The following is a 26,908-nucleotide window of genomic DNA, read 5'->3' on the forward strand; positions in this document are numbered from 1 at the left end:
GGGAAGGGGACGTTCCCTCCATGCTAGATTTGATATTTACCAGGAAGGAGGAAGAAATATTTGACATTCAGTACCTTCCTTCCTTGGGTAAAAGTGACCATGTCTTTTTGGGAATAAAGTATGCAATGCGTTATAATCTGGAAGAAAATATGACGGTCGATGCAAATGAAAAACCTAACTTTAGGAGAGGACATTATGGCAACCTTAGAAAATTTTTTAGTGAGTATAATTGGACAGACTTGTTGCTAGGCAAGGAAGTGAATGAGATGTGTCAGGTTTTGTGAAATATATGATAAAGGCACAAAAAAATTTATACCAAAACAGAAGCAGAACTATTTAACAGGATTGGTTCAACAGAAAGTGCGAGAGGGCCACGACCAAAAGACACAAAAATGGAATCAATACAGGAAGAGGCCGAACCCCCAAACATACCAGTGATACAAAGATGCGAGAAACAACTACACGGCAGTGAGGAGAGAGGCAGAAAGAAATTTTGAAAAAGGTATTGCAGACAAATGTAAAACAGAGCCAGGTCTATTCTATAAATTCATAAACAACAAATTGCAGGTAAAGGATAATATTCAGAGGTTGAAAATGGGAAATAGATTCATGGAAAATGAAAAGGAAATGTGTGAAACATTAAATGAAAAGTTCCAAAGTGTGTTTGTACAAAATGAAATCTTCAGGGAACCAGATACAATAAGAATTCCAGAGAACAACATAGAGCACATAGAGGTGTCTAGAGACGAAGTGGAAAAAATGCTCAAGGAGCTAAATAAGAACAAAGCAGTTGGTCCAGATGGAGTTTCACCATGGGTTCTGAGAGAATGTGCACCTGAGCTCAGCATTCCTCTTCAACTGATTTTTCAGGCATCCCTGTTAACAGGAGTTGTAGCTGATGCGTGGAAAAAGGCTAACATAGTTCCAATCTACAAAAGTGGAAGCAGGGAAGACCCCCTTAATTATAGACCGGTACCATTGACAAGTGTAATAGTCAAAATATTGGAAAAAATAATTAAATCTAAATGGGTAGAACACCTGGAGAGAAATGATATAATATCAGACAGACAGTATGGTTTTCGATCTGGAAGATCCTGTGTATCTAATTTACTCAGTTTCTATGATCGAGCAACAGAGATATTACAGGAAAGAGATGGTTGGGTTGACTGCATCTATCTGGACCTAAAAAAGGCTTTCGACAGAGTTCCACATAAGAGGTTGTTCTGGAAACTGGAAAATATTGGAGGAGTGACAGGTACACTTCTAACATGGATGAAAAATTTTCTGATAGAAAAATGAGGGCTGTGATCAGAGGCAATGTATCGGACTGGAGAAATGTCACAAGTGGAGTACCACAGGGTTCAGTTCTTGCACCAGTGATGTTTATTGTCTACATAAATGATCTACCAGTTGGTATACAGAATTATATGAACATGTTTGCTGATGATGCTAAGATAATAGGAAGGATAAGAAACTTAGATGATTGTCATGCCCTTCAAGAAGACCTGGACAAAATAAGTACATGGAGCGCCACTTGGCAAATGGAATTTAATGTTAATAAATGCCATGTTATGGAATGTGGAATAGGAGAACATAGACCCCACACAACCTATATATTATGTGAGAAATCTTTAAAGAATTCTAATAAAGAAAGAGATCTAGGGGTGGTTCTAGATAGAAAACTATCACCTGAGGACCACATAAAGAATATTGTGCGAGGAGCCTATGCCACGCTTTCTAACTTCAGAATTGCTTTTAAATACATAGTTGGCGATATACTAAAGAAATTGTTCACGACTTTTGTTAGGCCAAAGCTAGAATATGCAGCAGTTGTGTGGTGCCCATATCTTAAGAAGCACATCAACAAACTGGAAAAGGTGCAGACATGCTACTAAGTGGCTCCCAGAACTGAAGGGCAAGAGCTACGAGGAGAGGTTAGAGGCATTAAATATGCCAAAACTAGAAGACAGAAGAAAAAGAGGTGATATGATCACTACATACAAAAATATGATCACTACATACAAAATAGTAACAGGAATTGATAAAATCGATAGGGAAGATTTCCTGAGACCTGGAACTTTAAGAACAAGAGGTCATAGATATAAACTAGCTAAACACAGATGCCGAAGAAATATAAGAAAATTCACTTTCGCAAACAGAGTGGTAGACGGTTGGAACAAGTTAGGGGAGAAGGTGGTGGAGGCCAAGACCGTCAGTAGTTTCAAAGCGTTATATGACAGAGTGCTAGGAAGACGGGACACCACGAGCGTAGCTCTCATCCTGTAACTACACTTAGGTAATTACTTAGGTAATTACTAGCATCAGCCGAAGAACTGAAGTGTGGATCGCCGGCGCGGTAGGTCTGGGGCTCCCCCTTCCCCATCCCGGGGAGGGGGGGGGGGCTGCGCAGACAGCGACGCGACGACGAATGACTTCATACTACAGGGGTACGTCGGTTTAAGAGTTTAATCCGTTCCTGGAGACAGCTCGTATTCCGAAAACTCGTATTCCGAAGCTAATTTCCCCATTAGAAATAATGGGAAATGAGTTAATCTGTTCCTGACTACTCCAAAAACCCCACATCAAACTAAATTTTTATACCTAATTCATCTAAATAAACCTACAAAACTATGTTCAAGTTATTACAGTACTTACCCTTGCTGAGGACTGCTGTTGGTGTATGGAAGATGTGAGGAGGAGCGAGGAGGACAGGTGTTACTGTTTGGAAGGGGAGTCTCCTTCCATTATAACATCAGGCAGTGAGGACTTCACTGGTATGCACACTCTGGCACATTTTGCCTGCATTCCACTAGGACTTGCTTGTTTTACTAAGAATCTGTCTAAAGACACTTGTTTTTCCCTACATTTGAACACTTGTCTGTAGTAAGACATCACATTGTCATATAAAAGGTCAATGCAACGGTCTGCTACAGCTTTATCTGGGTGAATTTTTTCAACAAAACTTTGCAGTTCTTCCCATACTTCCCACATTTTCTTAATCAAGAAGGGACATCCTCTACTGCCTCTACTCACAGCTATTTTCTTAGGTTGAACCTTACCAATGGCTTTCTTGAGACCCATGGCGAGATATATAATGACAACTTTTATGCTCAAATAGCCAAAAAACTGACAAAAAACTGTAAATCCTTGTGAAGAATTCAGGTGGGATAGTCACTGGGTGCGAGACACTGGTAAACTGAGGCGCGATCGCCGTGCCACCATGCGCTAGTCGGCCTGTACACGTATCAACAAACTCGTGTTCCGAGGTAACCCTCACCTTCCGAGGCACATTTTCCGAGCAAATCCTGCTCGTATTCCGAAAAACTCGTATTCAGGGACACTCGTATAACGAGGTACCACTGTAGTTTGCTCATTTTTGTTTGGGGAATTCTATCCACTCGTTCGGCTTTTGGTTGCAATTTTCACCAGAATAGGGGTTTGTTTTGGGACGCCTACCTTTCTGGGTGCCTAACCCGGTCGATGGCAGACATAGAATGCTTCCAACCACACGGGGGTTTCTATAGGCCATTGCTTCCCTTGCCTCTCTGAGGGGGGGTCAGGTTCTGGCTCGTGGTCCCCGGTAGGCCCATAAGAACTCAGTACACATGACTGATGCCAAAGTCTGAGATTAGCATATCAGCCTGGTAAGCTCGGGGAGCCATAGGGGCTCCCCCCAGAAAATGCCCCCAAAATGCACAGGCACATGTAAAGCACACATTCCCAGGCACATGTAAAGAAACAAACCACATGCCACCCTGGCGGCCAGGCGGGGAAGCACCCGCAGAAAAGAAAAATGGCCACCAAAACAAAAGGAGATGCGGCTGACGCAAGGGAGCCGAAAGCATGCCAGCTTTTTCCCAGAAAATAAAGTAGAGACAGGAGAAGGGATGAAACCCCCCTCCCCAGCTCAAAAGGCACAAGGCCCAAGCAGGGCCAAACAGCCCCAGAATCGCTAGCGAGCTCCCCCCTTACGGCCACGGGAACCCCCACAATCCTAGAAGAAAAGTAGAACCCAAGGAAAAGGCAACAAGTAGGGGACCCTGCTGGTAAGGCCCAGAAGCCTTGACGGGAGGAGTAGGCTCAAAGGCTTCCATCCCTGCATCGAATGGGGTTCAATGCCCGGAGTTGCCCGAGCCTCATCACCAACTAATGAACCGATGCACCCGAGGGAACACGGAACCAAACCCGACTCTGAAACCCTCAGATGTTAAGGAGCTGGCAGCAGGAAGGGAGGGGGGGAGGGAAGGAGAAAAGAAGAACCACAACAGCAGAGAAAGGACCCAGGGGCACGGACCGAACCAAGGTCAAAGCAACCAACGCCTCTAAATCCGACCTAACCAAAACGGGGCAGCCCCCGGGTCATCCATGCTGCCAACCAATCTGTTCGTTGCAGCAACCTAAACAGAGCATGCAAAGCGGATGCTGTCCGAACCCAAATCTCAGTGACATTAGGACGGGTAAAATGGAGCACGAGAAGTGAACACATCTTGCAAGACTCCGGGGTCAAAAGTGTAGTTGACCCAATGGGCAGCATGACAAGAGGCTAAACAGGTGACCTGTCACCCAGAGACAAGGGCACAGAACAACCTGCAAACACGAGCAAGGCGAGGTGGAACTCAGAAGACGCATCCATCAGCCATCTAAGCCCCAACGGGGTTTTCCAGGGCCTTTAGGCTGTCTGCTACAAGAAGCCCAGGCAAGGCACTGTTAGCCGGTTACCCCAAAAGCTAATAAGGGGGGTATGAACCAAGGTTGAAGCGACCCCCACCCTCAAGTCCGGGTCCCTATAGGCAAAACGGGGCAGCCTCGGGGCATCTGGGTGAGCAACCAACCTAGCGTGTTGCAACAACTTAGAGCGCACATGCAACACCTGCTCAGCCTGTACCCGCAGAATATCATGAGATTGGGTAAACTGAGTCACCAGCAAGCAACAGAACTCAAGTGTATTCAGCTGCAGGGTACACTTTATCAGGGATGAGCAAATAACTGGACCCTTGAGACACGTATAATCATGGGGGCCTAGAGGAGGGCCACCAACATACCCAATGTGAACCAATAGCCAAACAAGGCAGACCCCCTCCAGGCAAGGAAAACAAAAATAAAAGAAAAACCCTGCAAAAGTACACCACCACCAGAAGGAACAGGAACACAATTGCCGCATAGGTAATTGGGGAGCCGGTCGGCCGAGCGGACAGCACGCTGGACTGTGATCCTGTGGTCCCGGGTTCGATCCCGGGTGCCGGAGAGAAACAATGGGCAGAGTTTCTTTCACCCTATGTCCCTGTTACCTAGCAGTAAATAGGTACCTGGGTGTTAGTCAGATGTCACGGGCTGCTTCCTGGGGGGTGGAGGCCTGGTCGAGGACCGGGCCGCGGGGACACTAAAGCCCCGAAATCATCTCAAGATAACCCTCAAGATAGGTAAGAGAACAGTGCAGCAACTTGCACCCCAACCAGCAACACCACTACTTCCTACAGAAGGTCGAACAAAGGCCATGAAACCCCAGCTGGTCCCAAGGGCAGGGTAAACGCAGAGCAGCAGGAATTTCCTATAGAAGTGGTTTCCCAAAGGCTCTATGGAAGGTAACCCTAGAACCCAAGGGTAGTACTTACAGGACACTTAGGGAAGGAAGCCCTAGTGCATGCAGTCCCAGTACATTACGTTATTCCTGACCAATGCGCTACAAATAGCAGGAAACACCACAAAGTGTTGCACAAAATCCTGCAGGAAATCTAGGTCAGGGTTGACAAGCACCCTTAGAGCTCATCTGCCTACGAACTGAGGTGTGACTAGCCGGCGCTGGAGGCCTGGGGCTTCCCCTCTCCCCCTCTCGGGGAGAGGAGGGCTTCGCGGACAAGCAGCACAGCAGCGGTGTATGACGTTTGCTTGTTTCTTTAGATTTTAGGAAGTTCTGCCTCTCTGTTTGATCTTCGGTTGCAATTTCTTACCAAGTGGGGACTGTTTTGTTATGCCTATTTTTCTGAGTGTTTAACCGGTGGCGTACATGGAATGCTCCCAAATACATGGGGGTTTCCATAGACCATTGCTCCCTATGGAAATGTGCCTCTCTGAAGGGGGCCGGTACTGGCTCGTGGTACCCGGTAGGCTGAACTTGAGCAAAGCAGTTAATTAATGAATGTTGATGAAGAGAACACAAGCCCTAAGCATAATAATTACTATTATAATCTTTATGTAGTGTTCAAGAGGTTCAAATATTAAATCACATCAGAAATTAATTTAAGGTACCTTTCTGGCCTCCTCCCGTTACTCACCCTGCTTGTCATCTCGTAACATTCTGGGGTATCAAAGGGCAAGTTGACCCTCAGCTTGACTGTTTTCAATACAAAATTCAAATCTGCACCCAGGAGGATGTCAAAATCCAATGCAAAGTTGTTGTCTATCAGGAAAGTCTTCATTGACCAGTCTGTTTTAATGGTCTCTGATATTGGGATACTTATACAGGCTGTCAGGTAAAAATAATTAATAGTTTAATTACATTTTCATGACCTTAACAGGTAAAAGCACCAACTTATAAAGAATAAACAACTATATTACCCTACCCTAGTACTAAGGACTATTCTTTACGAATTTAAATAAATTTGAATTTAAAGAATTTAATAAGTTTTCTTAGTAATTTTTACACAGTATTACATTTTCCCCACGCAATGTTTGCCACTTTCTCGGCCTCAATTCTCTCCAGCTATCTTCAAATTTCTAATGCATCCTATACAAAGGCTTGTAAGTACAGTGGAACCTCATTTCAATGAACCTTGATTTGGCGAAATGCAAGATTTACTCTCACGAATTGACAAACAAGAGTTAGCTGAAACAGGTGATGTGTGAATTTGCTTATGACGTTGGAACCAAGTTCACAGATGGAGGTAACATTAGAAAAAGTGGTTGGGGCCTTGGGAAAGCCATTGAATATGTACATATAAAATCAAATTCTATGATTCTTTTTTATTTCCAGTTGCAAAAGTTTTTATTCAGTAAAATATGGGTCTTTTTTTTTTTTTGCCTCTCAAAATGAGATTTCAAGACTAGGTCATGGGAAATATGCTATATACAGTGATACCTCGAATAACGAATTTAATCCGTTCCATGTACGTCATGTGAAACGGACATCATACAAAATGAATGTTCCCATTTAACCACTGTGAAGCACTGTGTTTATTGTGAAATTCCCCCAGTCTGCATCATACATCAAATGTTCTCAAAAAATCATTTTCCTTTGTAAAATGATAAATTCCCTTCCCTGAACATATCTATGTAAAAATAATTACCAAATTCCACTTACTTTGGCTGTGAGGACGTGGACAAGGTGCGCTGTGATGTCATCAGGGGCTGGTCGCCTGTGTGTGAAGCTCCCAGACACGGTCGCGCAGGCCATTCAAGCACCGCGAGTTGCCACAAATATATTTTCAAATATTTTTTCTATGTATTTCCAATGCAGTTTTATTTGTTTCTTTTATCATATATGATGCATATTTGTGACCTTTACAATATGTATACAGTAGAATGTTCATAATTTTCCATGGAACTGTGATACATGTGTCAGTAATGTGCCCACAATAAATGTTTATTGTCACAATATTACACGGTAAAAATTCACTAAACTTACAATATGTACAGTTTCACATACTATTTACACAGTAACATACTGCATTACACACTCAGTACTTTGGAGGTGCGTAATAATCAACGAAGTAGTCCGTGGTACACAGCACGACTTTGCTCTCGTTGCACCAGCTACAGATAAATTTTTGCTACCTGTTTCATCGTTCTGTGTGCTTGCAAATAATGCACTCGCGTGCACCCTTGGCTTTAGTACTTGTAGGTGGTATGTAGCCAAGCTTGTAAAGCATAAGGTAGTATTGAAACGATTATAGGAAAAGCTCAATTTGTAAGGTAGTCTTGAAAAGATCGTTTTGTAAGGTCCCACAGAGGAAGAGATTCAGCTAGCCTCAAAGAGTGTCCGTCAGTCAGGAAGAGATTCAGGTATTCTTGAAAATATCTATGGAAAACACCACCATGGAAGCTGCTAACACTGTTCATCTATGCTACTTGTATCAGATGCATCATCACTGAACGCAGAAAACGATTCATCTATGTATCATCTATATAAATTGGAGATAGCAAGGGTGGGGCTCAGAGCTACAGCTGGATACGCTCGCTGTATCATGCTCATAGGTACTGTATCACTTGCATCCGACCGTTATGTTAAGTTCTTATTGAGCCTAGCTTCACCAATATTATGACCCTTATGTTCTTCAAACAATAAGGTCTGAATTTCACCAACTGAGCGCAATCTTTCAACACCGTGTCGGACAGGTGTTTGGGAGCCAGAGGTATGTGTGCCACAAATGGTTGCTCACTCAGTACTAACCCAGCCAGCAGCCCTTGTCTTTCATATTCGTTATAGCAAAAGGTTCATTCAGTGTTTGTCGGGTAGGCTGCTCCATTATGACAATCTTTCTTTGTTTCAAATGTGTTCCATTTGTTTTGTATTTGTCACTTACGTCTCAATAATAGAACAGCCTACCCGACAAACACTGAACGAACCTTTATGGCATTTGTTCATTTTCCAAATCGTTTCAACAGTTCTTTTATTTTTCGTTTTTTTTTTATTTAAGAAACGTGGAGCAGCCTACCTGTAGACCACTGAACGAACCTTTTTGACATTTGTTCTTGTTTTCAAAATTCTTCATTGTTTTTTTATTATTTACGTTTTTTTATGTAAGAAACATGGAGCAGCCTACCTGCCGACCACCGAACGAACCTTTTGCTATAAGACAGATGGAAAAATAAATATTGAACACATTTGAAGAAAGGTAAATGTCATAATGGTTTGTTCAGTGTATGTAAGGTAGGCTGCTCCATTATTGAGACGTAAATGACAAATACAAAACTAATGGAACACGTTTGAAACAAAGAAAGGTTGCTATAATGGAGCAGCCTACCTGCCGAACACCGAACGAACCTTTTTGACATTTGTTGTATATCAGAAATTTCATTTCTTTTTTTCTACAAAAACGTCAATGCTTTGCAACATCTCAGCAGACACCCCTTTACATCCCAGTATCATTAGTATCTTTAAACAAGAACAACATAATTTATGAGCATCGTCTGAGGCGTCTGAGAATGTGCAAGAAGCAGCACGACACCACCATGTGGTGTTGATGTTACTCAAACGAGCGTTCGCCATACAGGACGATTTGACGCCGATCGGGCCGTTCGTTACCCCAAATGTTCGCCTTTTGGGGCAATCGTTATGCGAGGTACCACTGTACTTAAATCTCTTTACAGAATGGTTCCCTTGGGAATTATTATTCATATGACAGGATGAAATTAAAATGTCAAAAAGTGAAATCAGCCCATAGGGAAATATTGGGGCATGCATCCTGGAAACATTCTTGTATCAACATGTTAAACAAGCTACGAGGATGAGGGAAGGGGACGTTCCCTCCATGCTAGATTTGATATTTACCAGGAAGGAGGAAGAGATATTTGACATTCAGTACCTTCCTCCCTTGGGTAAAAGTGACCATGTCTTTTTGGGAATAAAGTATGCAATGCGTTATAAGCTGGAAGAAAATAAGGAGGTTGAAGCAGTTGAAAAACCAGACTTCAGGAGAGGACATTATGGTGACCTTAGAAATTTTTTTAGTGAGTATAATTGGACAGACTTGATGCTAGGCAAGGAAGTGAATGAGATGTATGGCAAGTTTTGTGAAATATATGATAAAGGCACAAAAAAATTTATACCAAAACAGAGATGCAGGACCAGAAAACAGGATTGGTTCGACAGAAATTGTGAGAGGGCAAGAGACCAAAAGACACAAAAATGGAATCAGTATAGGAAGAGGCCAAACCCCCAAACATACCAGCGATACAAAGATGCGAGAAACAATTATACAGCAGTAAGGAGAGAGGCAGAAAGAAATTTTGAAAAAGGGATAGCAGATAAATGTAAAACAGAACCGGGCCTATTCTACAAATTCATAAACAACAAATTGCAGGTAAAGGATAATATCCAGAGGTTGGAAATGGGAAACAGATTCACGGAAAATGAAAAGGAAATGTGTGAAACATTAAATGAAAAGTTCCAAAGTGTGTTTGTACAAAATGAAATCTTCAGAGAACCAGACACAATAAGAATTCCAGAGAACAACATAGAGCGGATAGAGGTGTCTAGAGATGAAGTGGAAAATATGCTAAAGGAGCTCGGGAGGAACAAAGCAGCTGGCCCAGATGGCGTTTCACCATGGGTTCTGAGAGAATGTGCATCTGAGCTCAGCATTCCACTTCACCTGATTTTTCAGGCATCCCTGTGTACAGGAATCGTAGCAGACGTGTGGAAACAGGCTAACATAGTTCCAATCTACAAAAGTGGCAGCAGGGAAGACCCCCTCAATTATAGACCTGCATCATTGACAAGTGTAATAGTGAAAGTATTGGAAAAGCTAATCAAAACTAAATGGGTAGAACACCTGGAGAGAAATGATATAATATCAGACAGACAGTATGGTTTTCGATCAGGAAGATCCTGTGTATCGAATTTACTCAGTTTCTATGATCGGGCCACAGAGATTTTACAGGAAAGAGATGGCTGGGTTGACTGCATCTATCTGGACCTAAAAAAGGCTTTCGACAGAGTTCCACATAAGAGGTTGTTCTGGAAACTGGAAAATATTGGAGGGGTGACAGGTAAGCTTCTATCATGGATGAAAAATTTTCTGACTGATAGAAAAATGAGGGCAGTAATCAGAGGCAATGTATCGGAATGGAGAAATGTCACAAGTGGAGTACCACAGGGTTCAGTTCTTGCACCAGTGATGTTTATTGTGTACATAAATGATCTACCAGTTGGTATACAGAATTATATGAACATGTTTGCTGATGATGCTAAGATAATAGGAAGGATAAGAAATTTAGATGATTGTCATGCCCTTCAAGAAGACCTGGACAAAATAAGTATATGGAGCACCACTTGGCAAATGGAATTTAATGTTAATAAATGTCATGTTATGGAATGTGGAATAGGAGAACATAGACCCCACACAACCTATATATTATGTGAGAAATCTTTAAAGAATTCTGATAAAGAAAGAGATCTAGGAGTGGTTCTAGATAGAAAACTATCACCTGAGGACCACATTAAGAATATTGTGCAAGGAGCCTATGCAATGCTTTCTAACTTCAGAATTGCATTTAAATACATGGATGGCGATATACTAAAGAAATTGTTCATGACATTTGTTAGGCCAAAGCTAGAATATGCAGCTGTTGTGTGGTGCCCATATCTTAAGAAGCACATCAACAAACTGGAAAAGGTGCAAAGACATGCTACTAAGTGGCTCCCAGAACTGAAGGGCAAGAGCTACAAGGAGAGGTTAGAAGCATTAAATATGCCAAAACTAGAAGACAGAAGAAAAAGAGGTGATATGATCACTACGTACAAAATAGTAACAGGAATTGATAAAATCGACAGGGAAGACTTCCTGAGACCTGGAACTTCAAGAACAAGAGGCCATAGATTTAAACTAGCTAAACACAGATGCCGAAGAAATATAAGAAAATTCACCTTCGCAAATAGAGTGGTAGACGGTTGGAACAAGTTAAGTGAGAAGGTGGTGGAGGCCAAGACCGTCAGTAGTTTCAAAGCGTTATATGACAAAGAGTGCTGGGAAGACGGGACACCACGAGCGTAGCTCTCATCCTGTAACTACACTTAGGTAATTACACTTAGGTAATTACTTAATATAGCTTTTAAGTGTGTTAAAGCCATATTAACACTGATAAAAACACACACACAACTTAAATGATTGAAACCCGACAATCTTAGAAACTTAGATGATTGTCATGCCCTTCAAGATGACCTGGACAAAATAAGTATATGGAGCACCACTTGGCAAATGGAATTTAATGTTAATAAATGCCATGTGATGGAATGTGGAATAGGAGAACATAGACCCCACACAACCTATATATTATGTGAGAAATCTTTAAAGAATTCTGATAAAGAAAGAGATCTAGGGGTGGTTCTAGATAGAAAACTATCACCTGAGGACCACATAAAGAATATTGTGCGAGGAGCCTATGCCACGCTTTCTAACTTCAGAATTGCTTTTAAATACATGGATTGCGATATACTAAAGAAATTGTTCACGACTTTTGTTAGGCCAAAGCTAGAATATGCAGCGGTTGTGTGGTGCCCATATCTTAAGAAGCACATCAACAAACTGGAAAAGGTGCAAAGACATGCTACTAACTGGCTCCCAGAGCTGAAGGGCAAGAGCTACGAGGAGAGGTTAGAGACATTAAATATGCCAAAATTAGAAGACAAAAGAAAAAGAGGTGATATGATCACTACATACAAAATAGTAACAGGAATTGATAAAATCGATAGGGAAGATTTCCTGAGACCTGGAACTTTAAGAACAAGAGGTCATAGATTTAAACTAGCTAAACACAGATGCCGAAGAAATATAAGAAAATTCACTTTCGCGAACAGAGTGGTAGACGGTTGGAACAAGTTAGGTGAGAAGATGGTGGAGGCCAAGACCGTCAGTAGTTTCAAAGTGTTATATGACAAAGAGTGCTGGGAAGACGGGACACCACGAGCGTACCTCTCATCCTGTAACTACACTTAAGTAATTACACTTAGGTAATTACAAACACAGATAAAAACACTGATATTAACACACTGATAAAAACTGATAAAACTTGAAGTTTTATAACATCACATTTTTGATGATTTTTGTAGATGGACTCAATATTACAAGCAGCAGTTGGAGTCTTGGGAAAGCTATTTAGGATATTTAAAAATGAAAATTAGTGAAATTATTGAATTTCACTAAGTGAAAATAGCCCACATTTCACTTAGCAAAATTAGGCATGGAAAATGCATCTTCAGTTACAATGAATCCCTCGCTACAATGAATTGAGGTTGGTCCCATACAGTTCATTGAATCGAGGATGTATTGCATAAGAACATAAGAATACAGGAGACCTATGACACCCATATGATGCTGTTCCAATTTATATCCACCCAAACTAATTCATATATATATATATGTTTAGCCTACACTTGAAGCAATCCAGCAATCCCATGTCAATTATGCTAGTGTTCCATGAGAATTAACATTTATATTAAGTAAACACTAAATGTTAATATTTCTTTCATGCAAAATAAAGATTACACCAAGTTAGAATTAGTATAGTGCAGTATATAATGCTCATATTACTAGTATACACCAAACTTTGTAATACAGTACAAATATACAGAACTTTAATAAGAAATACCAGTAGTACTGTACTATGAGCTCCACAACACACTTTGAAGTTTTATAGCATATACTTAGTGCATGCAATTTAAATCATCATAAAACTGATTTTTTCTCTTACACAATGAACCATTCTGAACTAAACAAGAACCCACTTCCTACATCTATATCAAGGTAACTCCCAAATGTTTTCAAAAAAGTAAAAGAAAGGGAAGGAATGAGGCCCTCTGAGTATCTACCCTTCAAATGCAAAATTTTACAGTAAATGCTGTTCTAGAAAAAAATACATAAACATTAACTTACATCTGGTGGTATTATCATCAAGAACATACGAGTTATTGTACAAAAACGCTTTGCCACTTGGGTAATGTGTGGCACAGAAGTAAGGCAACACAGTGCTGCCATTCTGGTGCTTATAGACATAGGCTCCTATGGCATCTTTCTCAACATTATTATACTGAAAATATGAAACATCAAATCAGGCTAAGACACTAAATACTTTAAAAATCTAATTCCCCTATATTAGATAAATAAGCCAAGATTAACACAATGGAATGTAGCTGAACCTAAAATTGTACAGCATGTGGAATATGTACAAAGAGTGAACAATGAAATCATAAGAGCGTAATATGTGAGAAAATATTGAAGCCGTTCAGGGATGCAGGTTCAGTCCCACTGTACGACCAATATTTTCTCATGTATCTCAATCGTTAACCATAATTATATATAGTATACAAATTCAGTATTAGAATAATAATGAGATACCCTACATAATATGGATTCAAATTACAAATAGAATATAGTACTCTATGCTTCAAAAATCATGCTCACCATGAGTACGGCATAATCCAAGTAACCAAAGAACTCTGATTTTGTATAAACGGCTAATGCACCATCAGTTGGGGGGTACACTTTTATTTCTCTGGAAGAGTCCCAGCCTTGGAGGAACAAGTGTGAAAATGAGATCTGTGTGTCCCAAAGAAAGTTGATGTGAGTGCAGCGTTGATGGGCAAACAGGCACAACTGAAACAGATATGCACATTAGTGACACTCCTAGAGACCTGTTGGTGATTCAAAAAAAAATTTAAACTGATAAATTATTAATACTGTACCACTTGCTGGTACATTTAAAACACGGTACCATTTCTTCTGAAGTTCATCTAATCTATTAACCCTTTAACTGCGCAATGCACCTGCAGGCCCACGTCTGGGGTGCGCTACGCGCCACAAGTTCCATTCAAAACTTCCGCAGCTACATGGGGTTCACATCAGCTTCCTCAGGGCTCTTGTAAACAGACACCATCGTTAAAAAAAAATCAGGGTCCACATTACCGGGTGTGAGAGCCTCAATAGTGAGTGAGCAACCAAGGCCAGCGCACACAGCATGAGCTCACTGCACTGCTGTTTAGCTTGTGACCAGAGCATCGCCTAATAATGTCAATACATATATATAACTTGTTTTATTTAGCAATGATAGTATTACAGAAGAGCCTGAGTTTGGTAATGACTGTGTACAATGTTCAAATATCAGTGATTCAATGTTGTTCACGATGTTCACAGAGCTAGCCACAGCACCACAGCATTATTTCGTCCATCTACGAATCTTCAAACGACTTCCTAGGTTCCTTTACAAAATAAACTTGTGGTCAATTATGTATTTACAGGATTTAGTGACCATTATTGTGATAACAGCAGGATTGTGGTGATAATAAGCACTGTGCATAGTATTGTGGGAAGAGTAATTGAAGTGAGGGAGCGAGGGAGAGAAGCGAGGTAGCCTCAATGTGTGGCAGCTACTCTTGTTTTGCTCATCATACTAGCGTAGTGGTTTGCTATGGTGAACACATTTGTACATGGGTATATACAATGTGTGTATAAAGTGTAGTAACAGCAACAGGAGTATGCTGGGAGGAGCTATTTTGGTGAGGGAGGTGACGTAATCGTAGCATCGTCTGCTGGCTGCTGTGTGATTTCTCATGCAGTGTATGGTGGCCACTGTAAAGTTTGGAAACAATACCGGCGTACTTGCATAGTTCTGGTGAATAAAACATGTAGATAGGTATACATAACATGTGTAAATAGTGTAATACAAACAATAACAGTATGGTTGGAGGAGCAATGTTGGCGAGTAAGATGTTGGAGGAGTGAGGGTGTGGCAGCTGACACTCGCAGAGTTCTGAGTGTGTTCATGGTGAATGTATATAGTGTGTGATAGTGTATAGTGTGTAAATAGATTGTATATATACATTAATTAGCATAATACAATGGATATATGTGCCGGATATGTGTACACATGTGTCATGCACATAACACAGTGTCTTCGGACAGTACGGATGTTCTACTGCCATAATATAGTGTACGTGTTCATTATACATAAGATTGGCACGTAAAAGCACATAAAATGTATTTGGAACTGTGCGCAGAAAATGAACAAAAATATATTCGCGGCAACACGCGCATCCTGCCCCGAGCGCCCTACCGGCCCCGGGGGCGTATGCCACTGGCGACCAGGGAATGATGACGTCACGCACGAACTTACGGACCCAATAGCAGCTAAAGTACTTACAATTTCGACCTTCTGTTACTGTACCCTTACTCAGGGAAGGGTTTTTGACACTTAATTTTTTCCAGAGATTTTATTTCCTGCACACTGGGGGTGTCATATTTGGAGGTTGCGCAGTTAAGGGGTTAATTGATCTACATTTAAAATTTGCAACAGAATATAGAAAGTAGCATATACACATTGTCTAAAAATATGCAGTACCATTTATGTTTTCATGAATTTGCCAATGCATTTACTAGGAATTTTAGCAATCTGACCAAGCATGAGAAACTTGTTTGGTAAGGACAGTCCCGTTTTCTCATTTTAGCAGGCTGAGTGAGGCATTCACCAGAAAAGGAGAGTTGAGGATATATAACAGTATTCAAGGTGTCATGGTGTCTCAGAGTATCTAGGGGTACTAAAGAGCATCATAGTAAAAATCCAAACATTACACTCAAAGCAAATTAGCCAGTCACACCAGATTGGGAAGAAAACTCTAGTGCTCTTAACCATCGTGCTGCGCCGAGTTTATGGTGAAATTCCCCCCGTGCGCGTGAAATAAAGTGTTCCCAAAAAACCATGTAATGTAATGAATGTAATGAATGTAATGAAACGCCATTTTCTGGGTGAGTCCCGTCGGCTCCCCGGAGCTATCCCAGGCTGATATGCTAATGTCAGACTTTGGCATCAGTCATGTGTATGGAGTTCTTAGGCCTACCGGGGACCACGGCCAGAACCGGGCCCCCTCAGAGAGGCAAGGGGAGCAATGGCCTATAGAAGCCCCCGTGTTAGTGGAAGCATTCTATGTCTGCCATCGACCGGAACAGGCACCCAGAAAGGTAAGCGCCCCAAAACAAACCCCTATTCTGGTTAAAATTGCTACCTAAAACCGAACTAGTGGATAGAACTCCCCAACCGAAAACAAGCAAACTAGTGTGACGTCACACACTGCCGCGCCGCTGTCTGCGCAGCTCCCCCCTCCCCGGGAGGGGGAAGGGGGAGCCCCAGACCCCCCGCGCCGGCTACCCACACCTCAGTTCTTGAGGCTGGATGTCAAAAACGTGAAAAACTGCCAACCGGAGGGAGGGAGGGATGCCGGGGAGCCTCCGGGACTCACCCAGAAAATGGCGTTTCATTACATTCAACGCTGGTTTTCTGGGGGGAGCCCCGTCGGCTCCCCGGAGCTAACCACCCACAGACAGAAAAAGAGGGACTTACCCGGGAGGCGGTCGTCGCTCACCCCTCAACTCGAAGCCGAGACAACTGGCTGCAACCGCCGATCACAAAACATGATGCACCCCCGGCCAGACCAACCAAGCATCAACCACCCATGGACCCCTCCGGAACGCAGCAGTCTCATTCTTCGCCAGAAAAGAAGGAGACGGCTGCAAACGAACAAAACTATCACCACGACCAAAAGAGCAGAAACCCCTGCGCCGGAGGAGAGCATGAAGCTCCCCTACCCGACCCCCAGAGGCCAAAGCCAACAAGAAAAGTGCCTTGAAAAAACAATCCCGGACCGAAGGGGCCACAACGAAACGAGGAGATGAAAGGAAAGCGAGCACTCTGTCCAAAGACCAGGACAGCTCAGGCGACACATGAGCAGGCCGGAGGTGAAACAATGCACGAGACAGCTTGCGAAACGGCGCAGATGTAACATCGATACCGAAAGCAAGCTGAAGCGGCTCCGCCAGCGCCGCACGATACGAAGCGACAGTGTTAGGCATAAGATGACGGTCCTGAAACAACCACGAGAGGAAGGACAAGACCACCCGAACAGAAAAGGAGCTAACACGACGAAGACGCAAAAAGAAACGGAAGGACCGCCAGGAAAACTGCATACTGCCGCCGAGAAGAAGCCCTCAGGTGGCACACCAACAAGGAGGCCACCTGATCACCATAGAGATGATGATAGACTCGAGTCAAAAAACCATACGCGAAGACTCGAGGAGAAGATCGAACCAGCTACGTGACGTACCGGCCCGATCTGCTGAAAGAGGCGGAGCCGCGGGAAAAACCCTCGGGTTCGGACACCGAGCAACCAGCGCCTGAAACCAAGGCTGGGCCGGCCACCAAGGGGCCAGAAGGACAACTCTCCCCCGGTAAGTCTCTAAGCGAGTCAGGACCTGGAGCAACAGCCGAACCGGGGGAAAGAGATACAGGAACCCCCACCTCGTCCAGTCGAGCCGAAAGGCATCGACCCCGACGGCCTCGCAATCGGGGAAGGGCGCCGCATAAATGGGAAGACGCCGCGACCACGCCGACGCGAAGAGGTCCACCTCGGGGCGCCCGAACGTCTGGCAAAGCCAAAGGAAGGACTCGTCGTCGACCGTCCACTCCGTGGAGAGAGGAACGAAGCGAGACAAGGCGTCGGCCAAGACGTTGGACACGCCCCGTACGTGAACCGCCAGGAGAGCCAAACCCCGAGAACTCAGCAGACGAGTCACCCGAAGCGACCAACCCCAAAGAGACAAGGACCGCATCGAACCCCCGCGGTTCAGGCAATGAACCACCGGAGAGCAGTCCGAATGGAGCCGAATCGTCGATCCGCGGGCCACCCGAATCCTCCCCAGAGCAAACCACACTGCCGCGAACTCCCGCACCGTACCGTGAGCTCGACGGAAGGACGGATCCCAACGCCCCTGGCCGGCCTGGTGAGCACTGGTCACAAAACCCCAGCCGAGACGACGCATCCGTGTACACATCGAGCGAGGGCTCAGGTAGGCGCCAAGGCACTGAACCCCGAAAAACCCGAAGAGGAAGCCGGTGACGCAGCAACCGACGCAAGTCCCCCGGGGGTCGAACTCTGCGATCGCAAGAGAGGCGGAAAGGGGAACCCCGAAGGAACCAGAACAGCCGTCGAAGCCAAACCCGACCCGGCGGGTAGACCACCATCGCGAAGTTCAGGCTCCCGCACAGCCCCTCGAGCAACCGCCGGGTGACCCGAGGGCCCTACAGAAACAGACGAAGGCGGGACCGCAGCCGCAGGAGAGACTCCGGAGGGAGAGACAAGGAGGCGGTTCGAGAGTCCCACATGAGACCCAGCCATGTCCGAACCTGAGAGGGAACCAGATGGGACTTCCTCCAGTTCACCAAGAACCCGAACCCGGCGAGCTGGGAAAGAACCAAATCCCTGGCTAGCAAGCAAGCTGACTGGCTGGGAGCCCAAACCAGCCAGTCGTCGAGGTAGGCCAACACTCGAACACCTAAGAGACGCAAACGAGCCACCACAACCCGTGTAAGGCGTGTGAACACGCGAGGTGCCAGGTTCAACCCGAACGGGAGACAACGAAAGCGGTAACTCACGACGCCCCACTACAAAACCGAGCCAGTCCCTGAACCGCGGATGAATCGGGACATGCCAATAAGCGTCCCGGAGGTCCAGGGACACCATCCAAGCTCCCGGCTCCAAGAGGAGCCGAACCTGAGACAGCGTAGTCATCCGAAAGGAGGGGCAATGAACCCAGGGGTTCAGACGGGACAAGTCCAGAATGAACCGCAGGTCCGCGCAGTCCCGTTTCCTGAACCGGAAACAGACGGGAAACCCATCTGAGGGACGACGTCGTTTCGACGACGCCCAAGCGTACCCACTCCAAGACGACTCGACAGAGCGCAGGGGAAGAAGCCTGCCCTGCCAGCCCCGACCCCCCAAAGAGGGGAGGGGCCACCCAACGCCACCGCAGGCCGCGAGACACGACCCGAAAGGCCCACGAATCGTGGGACCAGGCGCGGGCGAACAGCGCAAGCCGCCCCCCCATCGCCCCGTCAAAGGGGCAAACCGCGAAAGGGCCGGCGACCCCTACGAGACCCAGAACCCCGCACAGCGCGAACACCGCGCCGACCAGACGAGGGAGGGTCCGCAGGAGGAGCCAACCCCAAACCTGACACCAGAGGCCTACCACGACGAGAGGAACCCCGAGCCCTGGCACGACCTTTCCGGGAAGACCCACCCCGGGACCCCCGGAAAACCAACAAGTCCGACATCGGACGACAAGCCGCCGACGCAGCCTGAATAAACTGCGCCACGGCCGACTCCCCAAACAGGAGAGGACAAAAAGGTGAAGAACGCCTAAGAGCCAGAGCCCAAGCAGATCCCATGGAGGAACCCAGCACCGCCTGCCGACACGCGAGACGGGAAGCATAGAACAGGGAAACCGCATCCCGCAAAATCGGCGTGAACAGCTTCAACAAGGCAGCCGACGAACGCGCAGCCGAGGACAAGGTGCCGGACCCCGGGACGGACCCAAGCGTCCCCACATCCTCCACGAGCCAATCCGAAGACAGCTCCAGGAGGGAAAAGAACCGCAAGGCCGAACACAAAAGGCCCCGAGCGCGCAAGTCCACCGCCACGAGCGCCGCCGAAAGGGAGGGAACCTGCACATGGAGCTGAATAACGCCCACATCGCGGGGAAGGGCAGGGGCAAACAAGCACTCATTCAGGTACTCAAGTTCACCCCCCAGGAAAACCTGAAGCACCGTGGAAGCTTCCCGCCACTCCAGCGTGCGGGAACGACAGAAGGAATGCCAGGAATCCAGACCAAACAAGGGGCAGTCTGCTAGCCAGGACGACTCCGGAACCTCGTAACGGAGCCAGAAAGGGAACGAAGTCCCAAACCTGAACGTGGACGGATCCATTTCCGAGGCATAATCCGGGTCACGCAGGAGGTAAGCTGCAAAGGCCGCTCGCACCACACCAGGTTGGATGCGATAAGCCGAAAACCTCTGGAAGGACGGAACCGACGTACCCGGGGGAACACGGAACCGTACCCGGGGAGGGGCCTACACCAAATCCAACTCGTACGCAGAGGGGGGAAAGAAAACCCCACTCCTTGTAACAATAAGCCCCGCTCAGTGGGAAGAAAAACCCAGGCGGGGTCCAGCGGGGCCCAAGGCCCCCAAGGCAGCCCCTCCCCAGCCTCGAGGTCCGTCACCACAGGACCCGAGGCCGAGTCCTCTCCCCAAGCCCCGACCCCACAAGACAAGGACGGAGAAGCCGGAAAAGCTGGAGGAAGAGGGGCCCACTGGTCAGACCCTGAAGCTTCGGCCGGGAGACAAGACTCGAATGCCTCTGCCGCCCCCCCGGAAGGGGCAACCCCCGAAGCTGCCCGAGTCTCGAGATCAAGTAACCCCTGCTCCGACCCCGAAACCCTCAGACGCTTCGGGGCCGGAAGCAGGGGCGGGGGACCAGAACGAACAGAAGGGGAAGGACGAGGAGGTGCGGACTGAACCAGGATCGAAGCGACCCCCACCCCCAAGTCCGGGTCTCGAAAAGCAAAGCGGGGCAGCCCCGGGGCATCCGGGGAAGCAACCAACCGAGCGCGTTGCAACAGACGAAACCTAGACTGCAACGAATAGAATCAGAGGATTGGGTAAATTGAGTCACAAGCAAGCAGCAACACTCACAGGACTCAGGGTCGAAAGTATCACCGACCCAACAGGCAGCGTGGCAGAGGCAAAAACAATGAGGGTCACCCTGAGACAAGGGGACCGAGCAACCCTCAAACTCGCACACAGCGAGTGGGGACTCCGGGGTCACATCCATCGGACCCACGCGCCCCCTAGGGGATTCCCAGGGTCCTGAGCGTTTACTTTAAGAGGACTCGCGCTCAGGTAGTCCCAGGCAGGGTGCTGCAAACCGGCGCCCAAAACTACCAAGCAAACTTCTAAAGCTGAACCCCAGGGACGTGTACACTCACGGGGACCTAGCAGGGGGCGCCACCGATGAGAACAGTGGAAGGGCAAAAACAAACTGAATAAAATGACAGAACCCCCCACCAGGCAAAAACAAAAAGAAAAACAAAACCCCGCAAGAGGACAGCGAACCCCAAGGAACAGAGCCGGCCGCGATGTCGGGAAATACAAGCTGAGCAGCACCCTGCGCCCCTACCAGTGCAAACCGCCTCTTACCTGCCGGTAACAAGGGAGAACAGAACACCCAAGAGCCCAACAGGCGGCCGAAAAACCGAAAGGTAAAACGGACCAGCAGAGGCAGACCCCGAGGAGCCTGTGGAAGGTGGCCCCAAGCCCCAAGGGCAGTACTTACAGGGCACCTAGGGAAGGCAGCCCTAGGCGCATGCAGCCCGAGTACTGAAGATAACTCCTGGCTCTCGCACCCACAAAACTAACACCACACGCAAAGCACAGTGCAGTAGCAACACCGGAGCCAGAGCACACGACCATCGCCTATAGCATCAGCCTCAAGAACTGAGGTGTGGGTAGCCGGCGCGGGGGGTCTGGGGCTCCCCCTTCCCCCTCCCGGGGAGGGGGGAGCTGCGCAGACAGCGGCGCGGCAGTGTGTGACGTCACACTAGTTTGCTTGTTTTCGGTTGGGGAGTTCTATCCACTAGTTCGGTTTTAGGTAGCAATTTTAACCAGAATAGGGGTTTGTTTTGGGGCGCTTACCTTTCTGGGTGCCTGTTCCGGTCGATGGCAGACATAGAATGCTTCCACTAACACGGGGGCTTCTATAGGCCATTGCTCCCCTTGCCTCTCTGAGGGGGCCCGGTTCTGGCCGTGGTCCCCGGTAGGCCTAAGAACTCCATACACATGACTGATGCCAAAGTCTGACATTAGCATATCAGCCTGGGATAGCTCCGGGGAGCCGACGGGGCTCCCCCCAGAAAAACAGCGTTAAATGTAATGAAACGCCATTTTCTGGGTGAGTCCCTGAGGCTTCCCGGAGCTTACTAGGCTGATATGCTAATGTCAGACTTTGGCATCAGTCATGTGTATGGAGTTCTTTTGGGCCTACCAGGGACCACGAACCAGAACCTGGCCCCCTCTCTAGAGAGGCAAGGGGAGCAATGGCCTATAGAAACCTCCGTGTAATTGGAAGCATTCTATGTCTGCCATCGACCGGGTTAGGCACCCAGAAAGGTAGGCATCCCAAAACAAACCCCTATTCTGGAGAAAATTGCAACCAAAAGCCGAATGAGTGGATAGAACTCCCCAAACAGAAACAAGCAAACTACAGTGGCACCTCGACTAACGAGCGACTCTATCTACGAGCATTTCGAGTAACGAGAGAGCCACTCGCAGCAAATTTGTCTCTATTAATGAGCAAAACCACATGGTGCTTCCTAGCGTCTTGCAAATTCTCAGACGCCTCCGATGCCAGTGTTGTTGTTGTTGTATCGCTCACGACAAGCATCCCTCTAGATTTATTTGCGCTTTTCTTTGTTTTTTTTTGTGGTTTTGTGACTACAATTTGTAATGCATGATGTCGCCAAAGAAGCTACTTGCTAAAGACAGTGTTGGGAAGGGGAAAACAGCGACAATTACCGAGGAAGTGAAGAAGGAAATAATAGCAAAGCACGAGCGTGGTGTCCTTGTGACTGATCTCGTCAGGGAGTATGGCAGGTCCTCATCAACGATTTGTACCATTCTGAAGAGGAAGGAACAATTTAAGACGCTTGAGGTTGCTAAAGGTTACCAAGAAATGTTCAAAAATCCTAGAAGAGGTTGAAAAGCTACTGCTGGTCTGGATGAATGAAAGGCACATGGCGATAGTGTCTCTGAAGCTCTTGTTTGTGCAAAGGCCAAGAAGTTGTATGTGGACCTTGTCAGGAAGACACCAGGTGCGTCGTCTGAAGAGGAGGAGATATTTAAGGCAAGCCGTGGATGGTTTGAGAAATTTAGTTAGAGAAGCGGTATCCACGGTGTTGTGCGACATGGGGAGGCTGCCAGCTCTGCTGGGGGGGGGGGAGGGGGGGAACTGCTGCCGACAAAATTTGTACCAGAGTTCCAGGAATTTGTTGCTAGAGAGGAGTTCTTGCCCCAACAAGTTTTTAATTGTGACGAGACTGGCCTAATGATGAAGAGGACCTACATCACACAAGAGGAACAATCTTTGCCTGGCCACAAACCAATGAAGGATCGGCTTACTCTCGTGCTCTGCACCAATGCAAGTGGCGATTGCAAGGTCAAGCCGCTGCTAGTCTACCACTCAGAAAATCCATGGGTGTTCAAGGCGAGTAAAGTGTACAAAGCGCGACTGAATGTGATGTGGAGGTCCAATAAGAAATCCTGGGTCATGCGAATATTCTTCACTGAATGGGTCAATAATATTTTTGGCCCTTCAGTGAGGAAATATCTTGAAGAGAAGCAGTTGCCATCCAAGCCTTGCTTGTGCTCAATAATGCTCCTGCACATCTTCTACAGATGCAAGAAGAATTGTTTCCCGAAAATCAGTTCATCACCAAGTTTCTTCCTCCCAATACCATTCCACTCCTCCAACCTATGGACCAGAAAGTCATTGCAAACTTTAAGAAGCTCTACCTTAAGGTCTTGTTGGAGAGGTGTGTTGATGTGATAGACAGAGGTGACCCTTAAAGAACTCTGGAAGAACCACTTCAATATCCTGGGTGCCTTAAGTTTGATCGATAAAGCCTGGGAAAGAGTGACACAGAGGACCCTAAACTCTGCATGGCATAACCTGTGGCCTGAGGATGTCCCTGAGCGAGACTTCGAAGGTTTCGGTCCTGCACTTGCATCTGCATCTGCACCTGTGGAAGACCTGGAAGTGCATCTAGTGGATGTTATTGTTACTCTGGGGCAAACTTTAACTCCTGCACATCAGCAGCATCCAACTCCAGAGAGTTGGATGCTGCTGATGTGCAGGAGTTAGTGGAGGACCACAGTGAGGAACTGACAACTGAGCAATTTCTGAAACTTCAGAAGCTTAATCAAGAGGTGAACTTTTCTTGTTTGAAAAGGTGACCTCATTCTTGGAAAAACATCACCTTGATAAAGCAGTGACAACGCGGTGTGTGAACATGTTTAATAACAATTTGCCATCTCGTTTTAGGAACATCCTAAAACAAAGACAAAAGCAATTGTCAATAGACTCGTTCTTTGTAAAAGTAGAGAAAAGAAAAGCCAGTGATAGTGAACCATAACCCAGTCCCAGTGGGGTGAAATTCACAAGAAGAGAGAGCCCGCCTGACTCAGAGGTGGATTCTCCTTCCACACCATAACCCCTCTCCTCCTTCCCACCTCCCCATCGTCTCCTAAAAGCCAGCAACGACTTAATAAGGTAAAGTAAACATGAAAACAGTACAACAAAACATTTATAATTACATGTGCAGTATTATATTTACATTAAAAAATGTCATACAAGTATGGATGTTTTTGGGAGTGGAACGGTTTAAATTTATTTCCTTTATTTTAAATGGGGAAATTTGTTTCTTAAGACGAGTTTTCCACATAACGAGCTCGGTGCCAGAACGGATTAAACTCGTTAATCGAGGTGCCACTGTAGTATGACGTCATCCATTGTCGCCCCACTGTCTGCGCAGCCCCCCCTCCCCCGGGAGGGGGAAGGGGCAGCCCCAGACCTATTGTACCGGCGATCCACACCCCAGTTCTGAGGCTGGATGTCAAAAACACGCGAAAAAATTGCCAACCGGAGTGACGGAGGGATGCCGGGGAGCCTCCGGGACTCGCCCAGAAAATGACGTTTCATTACATTCAATGCTGGTTTTCTAGGGGGAGCCCCTACAGCTCCCCGGAGCTAACTACCCACAGAGGAAAAGAATAGGGACTTACCCGGGAGGCAGTTGTTGCTCACGCCTTAACCCGAAGTCGAGACAACTGGCTGCATCTGCCGACCCAAAGCGACACAAGCCCGATTGGGCCCAGGAACGTTTACAAGGTAACAAGCAGCCAGGACCCTGTTCGACTGCCAAAATTCCCTCGCCCAAATGTCAGCCCAGGGCATATTGCCAAAGACGACAGCAAGAGCGGCGAACTTGCAGACGTCATGGGCACGGGGATAGACTGCAGGCTGGCTAGCCTTAATAACCCCTGCGGATGACCTGGGAGACTCGCACCCTCGAACAGGGAAGAAGGGAAACTGGATCAACCCACAGCACATCCACAGACACAGAAACCGTGGTGCGCAAATAACGGCGGAGAACCGCAACCGGACACAAAACATGATGCACCTCCGGCCGAACCAACCAAGCATCAACAACCCAAGGGTCCCTCCAGAACGCAGCAGTCTCATTCTTCGCCAGAAAAGAAGGAGAAGGCTGCAGACGAACAAACCGATCACCCCGAACGAAGAATGGGACACTAATATGGAAGCCACCTGATCACCATAGAGATACAGTACAACCTCGATTCAACGTACCCCGATTCAACGAATCTCCGGCTAGTTCGCACACTTTTCAGGCCGAATTTACTCACCCGGTTCGACGAACAATGGTTCGCCGAAGCGAGGGATGTTCGGATTTGCTTATGATGTCCAGACAGAGTTCACAGACTGGTGGAAAACTTTCCCATTCTATAACAGATTACAATTAACACTTTCGCGCTTTATATTAGAGATAACTCGTCGCCGTTTTTTCTTACGATTCCGCATAACAGCCTAGTTTTCTCGTCCATCGAAAAAATATTTCTATAAATTCCATTTTTAACCGAAATGGATGGGGATACTCTCAGATTATATACGTTTTGTAGAGAATTTATTTGCGAATTTTTTGGTACCAGAATGAATATTATATCACATAAACTTCTATGAGTAAAAAAAAAAATACACAAAGTATGTTTGGGGGTGTGGAGAGCGTGTGGCAGTGGGTTCCCTTTAGCTGTTGATATATCCAACACGTGGGAAATATTTGTATGTGTTATGTGTATGTCTGTGTAGGGAATTTTACTGCGATCACTGTCATACAAATTATAAAATGTTTCAACAAGTATAAACATGACAAACATCAAACGAACGAAAACAATGCGTTCGTTTCTGCCGCGAACGCATACTGAGCGACGTGGTTCTATATTTGGCGCTTCTCTTACACATGCTTTGTACAAATGTTATACATTTCATCTTATAGAAAATTTTATTGCGAACACATTGGTATAAAAAAGAAATACGTACATAGAAAAGTAGGGTCAGGAAACGTATAAACTTTCCAAGCATGATTTCCCCCCTGTGTTTTCGCCAGTGCGCTCGCGGCTAACTACTCTCCACTTCACACACTCTTGCGGGTGGGCAATTACCTGTATTAAACATTCATATGCATATGTCCGTGTAGAGAATTTTATTGCGATTCCAATGATACCAAAATTAGCGATGTAG

General features: G+C 46.2%; 1 protein-coding gene across 1 annotated transcript in view; it reads right to left on the minus strand.

Moving 5' to 3' along the window:
- The window catches only part of LOC123771642 (mucolipin-3-like), a 240,139-nt gene that overhangs the window by 168,885 nt on the left and 44,346 nt on the right, over nucleotides 1–26,908 (minus strand). The window contains exons 4-9 of the mRNA XM_069313231.1: nucleotides 23,673–23,711; nucleotides 21,024–21,050; nucleotides 18,886–18,910; nucleotides 14,118–14,309; nucleotides 13,590–13,743; nucleotides 6,273–6,463 (exon numbers count right to left, since the gene is read on the minus strand). Of these exons, the coding sequence (XP_069169332.1) occupies nucleotides 6,273–6,463; nucleotides 13,590–13,743; nucleotides 14,118–14,309; nucleotides 18,886–18,910; nucleotides 21,024–21,050; nucleotides 23,673–23,711 (628 nt within the window). The remainder of the gene's footprint in view (nucleotides 1–6,272; nucleotides 6,464–13,589; nucleotides 13,744–14,117; nucleotides 14,310–18,885; nucleotides 18,911–21,023; nucleotides 21,051–23,672; nucleotides 23,712–26,908) is intronic.

Source organism: Procambarus clarkii, chromosome 75 (assembly GCF_040958095.1).
Source record: "Procambarus clarkii isolate CNS0578487 chromosome 75, FALCON_Pclarkii_2.0, whole genome shotgun sequence".
In the NCBI taxonomy this organism is placed as follows: domain Eukaryota; kingdom Metazoa; phylum Arthropoda; class Malacostraca; order Decapoda; family Cambaridae; genus Procambarus; species Procambarus clarkii.